The sequence below is a fragment of the Desmodus rotundus genome, chromosome 3, assembly GCF_022682495.2.
Source record: "Desmodus rotundus isolate HL8 chromosome 3, HLdesRot8A.1, whole genome shotgun sequence".
In the NCBI taxonomy this organism is placed as follows: Eukaryota; Metazoa; Chordata; class Mammalia; order Chiroptera; family Phyllostomidae; genus Desmodus; species Desmodus rotundus.
The window spans coordinates 67597057-67611519 of record NC_071389.1 but is presented as its reverse complement, the minus strand read 5'-3'; the positions used below and the strand labels follow the sequence as shown (position 1 = coordinate 67611519).

General features: G+C 36.4%; 1 protein-coding gene and 1 pseudogene across 2 annotated transcripts in view; both read right to left on the bottom strand.

Annotated features, from left to right (window-relative positions):
• Positions 1–3987: 3987 nt before the first annotated feature.
• Positions 3988–5496, bottom strand: LOC112309153 (lysophosphatidylcholine acyltransferase 2B-like; annotated as a pseudogene).
• Positions 5497–5522: 26 nt separating this feature from the next.
• Positions 5523–14463, bottom strand: part of EPHX4 (epoxide hydrolase 4) — a 42910-nt gene continuing 33969 nt past the window's right edge. The window contains exons 7-8 of one of the 2 annotated variants that reach the window (XM_045199520.3): positions 7937–8191; positions 5523–5655 (exon numbers count right to left, since the gene is read on the bottom strand). In XM_045199520.3, the coding sequence (XP_045055455.2) occupies positions 7960–8191 (232 nt within the window). In that variant the 3' untranslated portion in view covers positions 5523–5655; positions 7937–7959. Of the gene's footprint in view, positions 5656–7708; positions 8192–14463 lie in introns of those variants that run through there. The other variant, XM_024565562.4, reaches the window with a different exon arrangement.

Genomic DNA, 14463 nt, shown 5'->3' with positions numbered 1-14463 from the left:
ATTTACTATGCACAGGTTTGCTGTAGGTGATTACCTTTTACAGATAACAAAGGAAAGAATGTTTCTAATTACTTCAAAGAGAAAGATGTTGTAGACCAAGGGGAAAAGTGGTTGAACTTTTCCAGTATGGAGTAACCACTGAAAAGTGGTTACACTCCATACTTGTGAGGTTTAGCACAGATTTTAGGAAGCTCCTTTCGAGATACGCAGTAAACATTTGCTGCCTCAATTCAGGGTGAGGGAGTTTTAGCAAAAGCAAGCCTCAAAGCAGCCTAGGTATAATGCAGGCCTGGTTTCCCACAGGAAAGCCGATCTGTGGGTTTGGCTTCCTGTGTGCCAATTTGTGCCTGCCGGTTTTCCAATATGGCTGGGCTACATTCGCCACACCAAGCGGATCGGTTCTCTATAGTACACAACAATAAGTAGAACCTTCAGTTCTCATTGGTGCCTAGTCAGAACAAAAGGAATGTTCTCAGTAATGCAGAACATGGAGTTTTCTCTTTCCTTGAGAATCATACAAAATAGAACTTGTTAGAATTCCTGTATTTATAACCTGTGTTTGTGATATTAGCTTTCCAGAAATTGTACTCTGTTGTGATTTCTTTTCTCATTCTAAATAATCACTTTCATACCTAAGAAAATAATAATAAAGGACAGCCATACCATATGTAATTATTTCAGTGGTATTCCCAATACTATATCATCCTCTTGTTTATTTTTATTTGGTTTGTAAAATAACATTTGAGCTAGTTCGAGAAACAGTAAAGAGGCATTTATCCAGCAAATATTTTTTAGAGAGAATAAAAAAGATAATTTAATATATTTATTTATTGCCAGTGGAGTTTTAAAATATTTTCTCTGCAAAAAATAAGTAGAGGTGAAAATAAAGGCACTAACTGGAATGATGGTGAGTGAACAAGGTGTATGACTAGATCTCCTGTTCTTCTACCATTAAGTTCACAGATATAGAACAAACATTTCAAAAATTTATATGGAACCAAAAAAGACCCTGAAGAGCCTCAGCAATCTTGAGAAAGAAGAACAATGTTGGAGGGATCACAATACCTGATATAAAACTAAACTACAAGGCCACTGTAATCAAAATAGCCTGGTACTGGTATAAGAACAGACACTTAGATCAGTGGAAGAGAACAGAGAGTCCAGAAATAAACCCATGTCTCTATGGTCAATTAATATTCAACAAAGGAGGCAGGAACATAAAATGGAGTAAAAATGGCCTCTTCAACAAATGGTGTTGGGAGATCTGGACAGCTATATGCAAAAAAATGAAATGACCACCAAATTATACCATCCACCAAAATAAACTAAAGATGGATAAAAGACTTAAATATAACTCGTGATACCATAAAAGTCCTAGAGGAAAACATAGGCAAGAAAATCTCAGATTTTCCATGCAGCAATATTTTCACTGATATGTCCCCTAGAGCAAGGGCCATAAAGGAAAGAATAAACAAATGGGACTTCATCAAATTAAAAAGCTTCTGCATGGCTAAAGAAAACATCAACAAAATGAAAGGGGAACCAACCATATGAGAAAATATATTTGCCAATGACACCTTGGACAAGGATTTGATTTCCAAAATATATAAAGAACTCACATGACTTCACACCAGGAAGACAAACAATCCAATGAAAAAATGTGCAAAGGACCTAAATAGACACTTCTCCAAGGAGGACATACAGGGGGCTCAGCCATAAGAAAGGATGTTCAACATCACTAGCCATCAGAGAGATGCAAATTAAAACCACAATGAGATACCACTTCACACCAATCAGAATGGCCATAATAACCAAAGGAAGAAACTACAAGTGCTGGCAAGGTTGTGGAGAAAAGGGAACCTTAGTACTCTGTTGGTCAGAATGCAGACTGGTGCAGCTACTGTGGAAAACAGTATAGAATTTCTTAGTAAACTAAAAATGGAACTGACTTTTGACCCAGCAATTCCACTGCTGGGATTATATCCTAAGAATACTGAAACACCATTTCAAAAGAACCTACACACCCCAATGTTCATAGCACAATTTACAATAGCCAAGTGCAGGAAACAGCCTAAGTGCCCATCAGTAAGTGGGTGGATCAAAAAACTATGGTACATTTACACAATGGAATACTATGAAGGAGAAGGGAGGAAGGAACTCCTACCCTTTGAAACAACATGGATGGAATTGGAGAGCATTATGCTAAGTGAAATAAGCCAGACAGTGAAAGACAAATACCATATGATCTCACCCATAAGTGGAACCTAATCAACAAAACAAACGAGCAAGCAAAATATAACCAGAGACATGTAAATAAAGAACAGATAGTAACCAGAGGGAAGGGGAGAGGGGGATAACAGGACAAAGAAGGGGAAGGGTCATCAAGGAACATGGGCGAAGGACTCATGGACAGAGACAAGAAAGGGGGTGGAAGATTGAAAGTGGAAGGTGGGGGTAGGTAGGGCAGAGGAGAGTAATGGAGGAAAATGGGGACAACTGTAATTGCACAATAAAAAAAAGTTACATTGAAATAAGCATATTGACCCAAGAAGGATGGCATTTGCAGTGTGGAGAGTGACTCAGCACAGGGATCCCTGCGGCTGTTGCTTTGGCTCTCTTCCAAGAGCTGCAGGCCCCAGTCTCTCCTCACAGGACTCCGGATGACCTTTCCCTGCCACAGCCCAGGACGCCCAGAAGTTGTGTTCCAGCACAGCACAGTAGATTCCATTGAACTAACCATCATACTGATAATAATTTAAAAAGCTGAAGAAACAAGTAAAAAAATAAATAAAAATGTGAATGCCCTAGAGAGGAGCCAAATTAAATAGAAACTTGTGGCTATGATCCAAGAAAGGAAGCCCACAGGTGTTACAAATCAGAGTCCACGTGCCCAGAGATGTCAACCCCACGCATGAAGAAGTGGAGAAAAGGTGACAATCCATTCCATGTACGTGTGTCATGACCAATTTGCAGACTGACAGAGGGTGGACACATGGACTTTACATAATGGGAAGGAGATTGATGAACAACTGGTGATGCTATTGTAAGGAGCTTTTCATACGGACAAAAGTACAAAATGGACTATAGAATTGAACAACTAACCTCACGTGATAGAACTTTAAACATATATTTCAAATGTCCATATACTGCTCATTTGCTTAGAGTAAAAACGAAGGTTAGCAGTTCACATGTGTAACATTCTGTTGGTCATTCTGTCATTATTACTAAGAACATATTTCCACCTTGTACATTTGTTAGACTGTCAGTTACTGTCAACAATCCATAATGGTAGAGAATCAAAACAATCTAGTTAAAAATAACTTTCATGAGAAAAAAAAAAACTATTATCTAGAATCAATGAGCATTAGCTATTCTGGACACCTGAGAAGGGCAGAGAACTGACGGTTGGGCGGGCTGTGATGAGGGCGATGGTTGTTGAGGGGTCAGGGTGACTCCTGACCCCCTTCTGCATCTGAGTGGGCACTGTTCCGACTCTCTGGTCACCAACCTTCTCCTCAGACACACACTTACTGCTTCTCCTTGCCACACATGACACTTACCTGTGCTTCTTAGATTTTAAAGTACACATTTTCTCACATTTTACATATCTAAAATAATTATTACATATCTTTTAAAACAGGTATCAACAGTTGTTTTATAATAGGTGTACACATTTAAGGATCTCTTTCTTCTTTTCCCTAATCTTACACTTCTTAGTATCTTAAATTTTTTTTAAATGACATATTTACTAATATTGCTGCTAAAGGGGCAATTGTATCTAACCTAAGTTTTACTGCTCAAAAAAAAAAGAAAAAAGTAGGTATTGTAAAATCTAATATATATATTCCTCAAGCACATTTTAAATATCATAATTAAGTACCCAAGCCACTAGAGTAAAAACTATTTTGTTTTTCCTCAAATAAATATTTTGCTTCATAGTTTCTACCTGGAAGGTACTTGCACCATTTTCAGGGCCGACTTTAACATTTAAATACAGTGATTAAACTTGTGCTTGTGGTAATACGTGTATGCATAGGTTGCCTGGAGGTCTAAGTATGACTTAAATAATTTGGCATATTCTTCATTCTTCAAGGCAAATTTCCTAAAGTTCTTATATGAAAGGTACTCTGAGTTCCATCCAGCTGTTCCCTGAAAGAGTCTGGAAACACCAAGATCTGGCACTCCAAAAGCTTCCTGAAGCATAGCAGCAAACTCCTTTTGTGAAACCATCCTCATCAAGATCAAAAAGCGTAAAAGACATTGGCAGAATCTTTTCAGCGTCGGCAGGATTGCATAGGACAGTCAGAACCTATCACGTACTGAAATCTATGCTGTCATCATTATTCTTGTCAAAAAGGGCAAAAAATTGTCTCGGGTGTTCTGAAACTAGAAGTTTTAAATAATTTGAAAATTCTTGAATTGCTATCTTCCCTCCTTTTGCGGCAACTGCGATTGCAGCATACTCATCCAAATGCTGATGGATATTATCCCAATCTAACTTCAATATCTGGCTAATTTTTGTAAATTCCACCAAAGCAGCTTCCATAGGCAGTTGAAGGTTACCTGTGGTAATCATCAGTCTGCAGTCTTCAGTAGTGTGATCTGTCATAGGCAACCCCGGGACATTTGCCATGTTGATCCTCACTATATTGGCAAAAAGGTGGGTCTTTTTTTTCCTTGGTCATTTAGGATGTAAACAGGCATAAACTCTACTTCTTCCCTGGTGAAGAGTTGACTCAGGATCAACATACATGGCTGGAAGCCTGTAAACTCCTGCCAGGTCCTGGTCACCATGTCCAAGGTGTCTGGGTACCTTAGCAACACGGGTTGTACGGGAACACCTAGAGAAAAGGCTCTCAGTCTAACAGTGACCAGACACGTGCGATGTGTACACCCTCCTTCTAGGAAAACCAGGATCTGTGGCCACTCCGTTTTGGATGTCACTAGCTTCAGGATTTCATCTCGGGGAGTCTTCCTGGAATTGGGGTCCTCTCTAGTTACAAGCACTGGCTGTGGTGATGGCACGAATTTCCCAGCCCTGGGATCTGTGCGTTTTGACTTGCAGAGACCACCGAGGGTAACCCTAACACAAGTGACAGTGCCAAAGAAAGTAGAGTGTGGTGTCATACGGAGATAGGGGCCTCATCTCTGGCTGCCCCTTGTTTAATCAGGAACTGTGCTACAAAGAAAGCCACCTGAAACAAGAATCTGAGGGCTGGTCTCACCAATTTTCTTCTCCAACTCTTGGCAGGCATGGCTGGGTGAGCAGAATGGCCCGATGGCGACCACCAGCCAGGGGACAGTGATGCAGGCAGGACATGCACACAGGCACCAGCACGGTGTCCATGAAAACGATACAGGCCCAGTGCCACGCACTGAGGTGCTTCTGCTGCACGAAGGGATTGGCCATCGCTGGCGGGAACAAGGACTTGCTCCTCCCCAGGTGAAGGAGGACTGCCGCACCTCCAACTCCCAGTCAGGGGACCGCTGAGCCATGAGGCTGACTCTTCAGCAATCTCAAGACATGGGTAGCTGGGATCAATCAGGTCGGCCCTCAGAGCCCACTCCTTCCAAGTGGTGCTCTTTCTATTCACACATAATTAGAACTTAGAGGCAGTTGTGTATTCATAAGAAATGATGTATTACCTTTAAAAGCTGAAAAATTAAAAATGGTAAGTGTTGCAGCAGGAGAATTAGAATCATATCAACAATACACTCTTTTTTGCTTTTTGTAAATGTCTACCTTTTGATATATATATATGTTTAATAAATTATTTTCATATAGCAATTTCTGACATTTATATTGAGCATATAGTACATAGCTACAAGGGACATATTAATTTAAATAGATGCATATTTATGACAATTTTTAAATTTAAATGCCATTATTATTACAGTTCACTTCCTGTGAGATGCTTTGGCAACTGGTAAATCAAATTCATTTTCTCTCCTTACAAATTGATTTCTACAGAGATAGTAATATCCCTTTATGCTAAGAGGGTTAACTGATGGCACTCTTGAGCCTTTGTATGTTACAGACACTCCTCCACACCCACTGAGAATTAGAACATATCCGTTGTAATAAGCCAGCATCAGCCATGGCACAATTGATTCACATACTTAACATTAGTCCACAGGAACCAGTCAGCATTCCAAACTGACGTAAGTAACAACTAAAAACCTTAAGATCACCTTTGTCGGGAACAGTTTTTCATTAAAATAAGTCAGCTTAGGCCATCAGTTCATTGCCTCAACACACACGGTCAAAAAACTGTCCCTTCCTTTTATTGCTGTCCTTTGGAAGTGATCGAGAGGGACGTATAATCAAAGCTGTGTGAACCAGGCTCTCCTCTGTACGTTGTAGCATTTGCAACTCTGACAGTGCTATATGGGATATTCCTGTGTTTGCTAATTGCTCATTTAAATTCCTTTTCTCAGAATTAAAGTCAAGTTGAAGGTTTCTGAGAGATGTTTCTATTTCTTGGAGCGCACTAGGTTAGCAGTAAACAGGAAGAGCAGTGGGGACATCAGAGCCAGTTAAACAGACGTAATCTCAGTGTAAAGATTATGGGCTTTACACCAGATGCATCTAGGTCAGATCCTGGTTCCTACACTTAACACTGTGGGCACTGGCCAACCACATTTTCACATCTGTAAACTGGTGATACTCCCTACCTTGCAATGTTTTATGAGGCAAAGTATAATGTATATAGAAAATTGGGCTTTTATTAGTAAATACAAGCTGCAAGGATATAATGAGAAGAATTCTTAGGGACATTCCCCTTTCTTCTGTCACTGGCAGAACTATATTAGTGAAAGAAACATTCCTTCCACCAAAGAAACACAGTCGTAGTTTCTAAGGAGCCATAATTTGGCAACGTTATTGGTGTCTCCCTTGCCACGGAGAGCAACCCAAGAGAATGAGTAGCCCTTGAGCTGGTATTGTTCTCAATTCTGTAACTCTTTCCACTCTTATTCGTATATTCACTACTATTCTTGAACCCTATTTAACTGCATTCTGTGCATATTTCTTAAGGGAAAGTTCTGTCTGACTGTCATCTTTCCTTTATGGTTCTCCTGCAGTGTGTAGCAGTGCATCAGATACATTATTTATTTATTAAGCAAATATTTGAGTTCCTACAATGAGCCAGTTCCTTCTTCTAGATGTTGGGTATGTCAGTTAATGAAACAATAAAATGTCTCTGCCCTGTGGAGCTTAGACTCGAGTGCACAGAGGAAGCACGGTATTCAATTCTTGGTGCATTGAGTGTGGCGAAAGGACATTCTGATCCTTTTCCTACATCTCTCACCAACTTAGCTGGAGAACTGAGGCAAGTAATCTAATAATGGATATGCTTCCCTACTTTGCATTATTTAAAAAATATATGTATATATGAGAATCGTCACATCATCTCTTATTAATCTTCCCAGTATAAGTAGTACTTATGGCATATTTTAAGAGTGCGTATTCGTTTAGTCATATTTGGCTTCAAACCAATTAATATACTATATAGCCAACAGATTTGAAAATAGAACTTTTAATGGTTAAAAATAGTTAAAAGAACTTTTAACCAATAAGATGAAAATTTATACCATTGCAGGTTTGCCTTTTAATATGGCTAATCTTTAATATACATATGTAAAAGGCACTATATGTTAACAGAGTAAAGAACACAAGAAACCAAAACTGAGCTACTTCCCCCAACTTCCTTTCTGTACAAGTGTATACATTTTAAGGATGGTGTTTTTCTGTGTGAAATACAACAGAAGAAAATCAACATTATGTTACAAATTCATACACACTCTCAGATTTTTTTCAGTAGCACTTGTCAAGATATTTATTTATAATAAAGCATGTTAAAACAATTTTTTCTAGTGAAGCTTAAAGAAGTTGATGAACAATTTTTAAAAATCACTTAGAGATTTTATTACAGACCTGTCACAGAAGATATAGAAAAGTCAATCTTTTTTTCTTGTTTCTTCTTTTAGAAATGTCCAGATCAATTTGTTCACTATGTCAGGTTGTTCTTGTTGAAGCCAATGGCTGGCTTCTGACAAAATAGTTAGCCTGAAATAGTTTTTAACATAAATCTTTGTGACTTCAGCCATCTCAACCTCCATAAATGCGTCTTTCTCTCCCCACAGTAGTAGTGTTGGAGTGGTCACCACGTGATGTTTGAGAGGCAGGCAGCTATAAAAACAAAACATGTGGGCTTGAGATTCATTTTGAAAGTAAAAACAACATTTTTTTCATAACGTTCACTTAAGCCACACATTCTCAAAGGGGGCGCTATCGCCACCAAAGGTGAAAATGGGTTCTTGTGAGAGTGAAAAAACATCTTAGTCTCTCTCTCTATAAACTACAGATATATATGTAGTACGTAAGCAGATATTACAGTTTCATGGAGTGGGGGCAGTTAGGGGAAATGTCTACAAAGGCTCCTTAGAGAGGTGATGGTGAAAAAATGGTTGAGAAATACTGCTTTAGGCAATCGATCTATACAATAAAATATTTAAAAAGCTATTCAAGAAAGAGCCCAATAAAATTTTTAATCGGATGAGGCTAGCAAAATTTATGAGACCTATAAATTAAATATGAAATTCATCGCTATGAGGAATAGTTTGCTTTAAAAGGATACTAGAATTTCTCAATGGTGTGATAAAAAAGAGCTTTAAACAGTATTATTGTTTAAATATACTTCAAATTGTTTGCTAGATAACCTAATGTATTTTGTGTGAAAATTGGAACTGGAAAGTCAGAAAATATATGTGGACTGAGATTTAATACTACATAACACTATATTTTGCCAGAAGAATCTTTTTAAAACAAAGTTTTATTGTATATTTTCTTAAATACAGAAAAGTATAAAGAATAATATCATGCATAATTCCATCACTAAAAGATAATTTTGTCATTTTCTATGCATATATTTAAAGCCATATGATAAATACAATGCAATAAATATTAACAATACATATGCAAATTTCATATTAAATTGTAACTTTAAAACATTCCCATTTCATAAAGTTTTTCAAAAATAACTGTAAAAGATACTATTTTATGGCATAATAATTCATAAACAACTTGACTATTCTCTTATAATTGAATATTTAGATCACCTGTAGTTTTAAGTAATAATATAATGAGGATTTTGTGGACAAATCTTTGTTGGCATTTCAGATCATTTTTTGGGGTAGCCCTTAAAGAGGAATTCCTAAAGGAAAGAGTATACATATTTTTAAAGCTTTGACACCTTCTGCTACACTATTTTTCAGAAAGGTGGAATGGTATTAATTACACTCCTATTGATAAGAAAGGAATGAACGTCTAAGTAGACATTCTCCAGCACTGACTTACATTTTTACTACTTATCAAAAGTTTGACTTGTGGCCACTTGGGGTTGATAGATGCTGCTGGAGTGTGCGGAATACCACATATGTCCACCAAGGACTTACCTTTTGACTCCCATGCTAGTGGCCATCATTTGGTTGTAATGCTCCTAAAAATTCTCTGTGAATGGCTAAACTGATAGAAAAATATATTCTATACTTAATTATTAATACATGAATTACTCTAAAAACTTGCAAACCACTTAAATTCTAGAGCTCATAAAATGTTCAAAGGTAAAACATTTTTTAACAATTGTCTGCATATTTAACAATATCTGAGCATGTTATAATTGAATCAGTAAGTTGAGAGTTTAAAAAGGCTATTAGTTAAAAAACAAAGAGAAACATAAATTCTTCACCAGATCAAATTGAAATTAAAAGGGAGGAGTTTCCAGAAAACTAAAAGAAACACATATTCTCTGGTCCTGAGATTTCAAATTGCTAAATGTCACATGAAATATAAGTTACATGTAAAACAATGTATGTACCGCTTGGTGACTACAGTTAACAATACTGTATTGCATATTTGAAAGTTGCTAAGAGAGAAGGTCTTAAAAGTTCTCATCACAAGAAAACTAAATTTTATAACTGTGTATGGTGATCAATGTTAACTACTTATTGTGGTAATCATTTTGCAATAAATAGAAATATCAAATCATTTTGTTGTATACCAAAAACTAATATAATGTTATGTGTCAGTTACACCTCAAAAATAATAATAAAATAAAACAAAGTAAAACATTAAATATTTTAATAGAGTAAGTTTTAGTATGTTAAACTAAAGAACATCTTGGGAAACATGATAAAAATTTCTGATGAAAAATGATCTTAGTAAGTATAAAAACAATTTGAAAGACCTACAAAAATGTAACAAGTAGTAAAAATTATTGCTATATATTGTTGTTAATCATTTAACCTGTAAAAATGTATTTTAACATATTTTTCAAATTAGTCTGAATTTAACATGTTACTCCTCCAAAATCTGAGTAAGTAGCTGATTTGTCAGTATTGAAGCAGTATTTTCCAGAATGTTACATAGTCCATCATTACTTTTGTATGTGGAAATATTTAATTACTTTGATTAAAAAGAAAATGTAGAAAATAATAACACCCACCACTCAGCTCAAGAAATCAAACACTGAAAATATAATTACATCTTTCTGCTTACCTTTCCTTGAAACCATTTTTTTTCTTCATCTCATCCTAAGGCAGTGGTTCTCAAAGTGTGGTCACCAGACTAACACCAACAGCATCAACTGTGACCTTGTCAGAAATGCCAGTTCTTGGGCCCCATCCCAGATCAACTGAATCGGAAACTCTAAGGGTGGGGTCGAGCCATCCCTGATTTAACATGCCCTCCAGGAGATCCTGATACGAGCTAGAGTGAGGAACCACTGCCTTAGGAGTAATGACTATGCTGAATTTGGTTCTTAACAATCCCCACAAATAATTTTGAACTTACATGTGTTAGGATATCTCCACCCCATTCCTCTGGTTCCTTAAGGAGAGATTTTCTTTAAACCCTCCTGGATCTTTGCCCTACCCTTGACTGGTGAGTGACAGTTGCTGGTTTGGGGTTCTGGGCTAGATGGCTCAATCAAATAATATGTCCTCAGAGTAAGAGATTTAATTTCTTTCTCCTTCCCTTTCTACCTGATTTATTGGAGGCAGTGACCTGAGGGGCAGGGGAGGTCTAGTTTGCTGAACAAACCTTCCTACAGGCAAACCGCTCTACAGTCTATACTGGCAGAAGGGAGTTGGCAAGACCTTTTCAGTTCTCTTGTTAAGCCATAGCCTTCAACCTATACTTGGTCAGTAATGAAGGTGATATTTTGGTTTTCATCTATTGACTTATTTGATTTCTCAACTAGTTCAGAAATTGGGCAGGAAAAGAAGGTACTATTTGTCAGATCGCCCAAATATAGTACGTATATTTCTGTAAACAATATGTAGCAGTGTTTTGCATTTCTAAAACTTTATTAAATAGCATATTGCACATATTCTTCCGCAACCTGCTTTTGTGCCCCAATGTTATATTTTTAAGATTTATCCATTGATGATACATGTAGTTCTTCATTTTCACTCTCGTGTGAAATTCCATCATATTATTGTACCACAATTGATCCATTCTCCAGTTCGTGGGCATTTAAAATTTTCCAATTATGTTGATAATTCAAATAATATTGAACTCATTCCTGTACATGTGCACTTGTATACATGTGGAAGAGTTTCCTTACAGTATATCCCGGAAACAGAATTGCTTCCTCAGAGTAAGCACATCTTCAGCCTTACTTGGTATTGTCAAGTTGTTTTCCAAACTGACTGTGTGCTCCACAAGCAGCATATGAGTTCACTTTGCTCCACATCATTGCCAACACTTGTTCTCAAAAGTTTAATTTTTTTCCCAATCAAATGAGTGTGAAATACTCTTCGTTTACCTGATGTGGTGGAGACTGCTCCCCCAAACTTCTTCCCTTCCACTACAGTGATAGAAAATCCAATTTTTAGCTGGACAAAGGACCATCCAGAATAAAGACTGACAATGTTCCCCAGGCTTCTTGCAGCAAAGTGAGGATACATGGTTTATAAGAAGTAATGTGTGCAACTTCTAACTTGTGCCCAATTGCCCCTATCCCCTCGCTTTTCCCACTTTCTACTGACTAAAATACAGATGTGGTGGCAAACCATCTTGGACCACACAGACAAGGGCAACACAACACCTTAGGAATGGCAGGATAACAAGACAGAAAGTGCCTAGTCTCTGCCAAAGAGTGACATAACAACTTTGATAATTTCATGGAGCACAGCCACCATAACAGCCTAGACTTTGACTTGTGAGAGAAATAAATTTCCTTTTTTTAATGCCACTATTACTTTAGCTCTCTATGACAAGCAGTAAAAACTATGTTCTATAGCTGACTACTAGTAAGGTTGAGCATCTTTTATGTTCCTGACCATTACATTCCTCTTCTGTGAATTACCTTTTATTGTCTTCTACCCTTTTTTTGATTGGGCTTCCTTTGTCTTACTGCTTGGAGGCATTCTCTACAAACTCTAGATATTATCAACTCATTATTTATTGTATATTTCAAATAACTTCTCCCTGTCTGAGGCTGCTTCATCATTTTATGATATCTTTTGATATGTAGATCTTTTCAATTTTAATGTTGTCAAATTCATCAGTCTCCTTCATTATTTGATCTGTTTCTGTCTTATTAAAGAAATCTTTACTACTTGAGGTCATGAATGTTTTCTCTTGATATTATCTTTTTGAAAAAATTTACTTATTGATTTTTTAGAGAGAGGAAAGAGGGGAGAGAGAGAGAAGCACTGATTTGTTTTCACTTATTGATGCATTCATTGGTTGACTCTTTCCTATGTCTTGATGGGGGATCAAACCTGCAACCTTGGTGTATTGGGATGACACTCGAACCAACTGAGCTACTCAGACAGGACTCTGATATTATCTTCTAAACATTCAAAATTTCACTTATCATATTCAGTTTTTTAATTTTTTAATTTTTGTTTGGTAAATGGGATCTAATTTCATTCTAATCTATATGGACATCCAATTATCTCAACAAAATGTATTGAATCCTTTCACCACTGGCTTAAAATTCTCTCTGTTACACCAAATTTCCATATATGTGGTTCCATTCTGGGGCTTTCTTCTCTGTTCCATCAGTCAATTTGTCCATCTCTGAGTCAACCCCTCATTGTAAGTCTTAATATCTAATAGGGTTAGTCATTCTCCTATTTTCTTTAAAATTATCTTGGACATTTTCTATCTTATGCTTTCCCATGCAATCAGCTTGTCAAGCTTCATGACAAACTATATAGTTTTGATCGAAATTGCATTAAATTTATAGATTTGGGAGAAATCAAGAATTTATGATATTGAAGTTTTTCACTCACGAACATGATAAACCAGGGCTAATTCAGTAGTTTACATGGGCAAGTCTGTATCAATTGTTAAAATATCAATTGTCAGTAAACACCCATTGCCCTAAGCCTATGTTCTTTACTGCTTCCAATAAGTTTTGATAATCCATAAAGGTTATCTTTTTTAGTCATTACTATGGACATAATATCTTTTATTGTTATATAAGGGTATCTATTTTTAAAATATATTTTCTAACTGTTGTTGGTTTATAAAATCATAATTTTTATATGTTAAACTTATGTACATCAACTTTGCTGAACTGTTTTTGTTTTAATAATTTTTCTGTTGATTCTCTGTTTTTCTAGATATATAACCACATTATCTATGAAATATCATGGTTTTATTTCTTCCTTTCCCAATACTTACACTTTTTCAGTTTTTTCTCCTTATCTTATGTGTTGGCTAAGACTTCCAATACTATGGTGAACAGAAGTAGTTATAGCAGCCAAGTCTATCATTACCATATTCTGCCATGTATAATGTGCACCCATATTTTTGGCCCAAACTTTCAGGAAAAAATCTTTTGTTTTAATTTTAAAATTCAATGTTTTATTTATTTATATTTAGAAACAAAACCGATTATTATTTTCCAGGGTATTAGTTTGCATATGGATATCATTATTGTTTTCTAGAGTTACACTTTTAATGCATAAGCACAAATAAAAGAATTAAAAACACTTGTATAGATATGGAATTAGTACTACCCATGTATAATGTGCATCCTTATTTTTCCCTCAAAAATTTGTGCAAAAAAGCGCACATTATACACAGCAAAATACAGTAGTCTTTATTTTTAAAGGGAATGCTTTTAGTGTGTTTCATCACACAGTAGGATAGTTGCTGTAGGTTTCTGGTACACTGAAGTTCCCTTCTGCAGGATTTGTTGTCATAATGGAATCACGATATGATTAATAGAAAGAGACTAACAGACACAGAGGGTATTAAGTTTAATGGCAAAGGAAAAGGAAACTTAACAAAGATGGTTTTATAAAGCAGGAGATATGTTTTTCTCTCAGAAAGAGGTAGGACTTCCCAGATCCCCCAGTTTCCCATGGACAGCTATGGACAATGCCATAAAGTATTTCACCCTTTTTAAAAAATTTTTTTATTGTTATTCAATTACAGTTGTC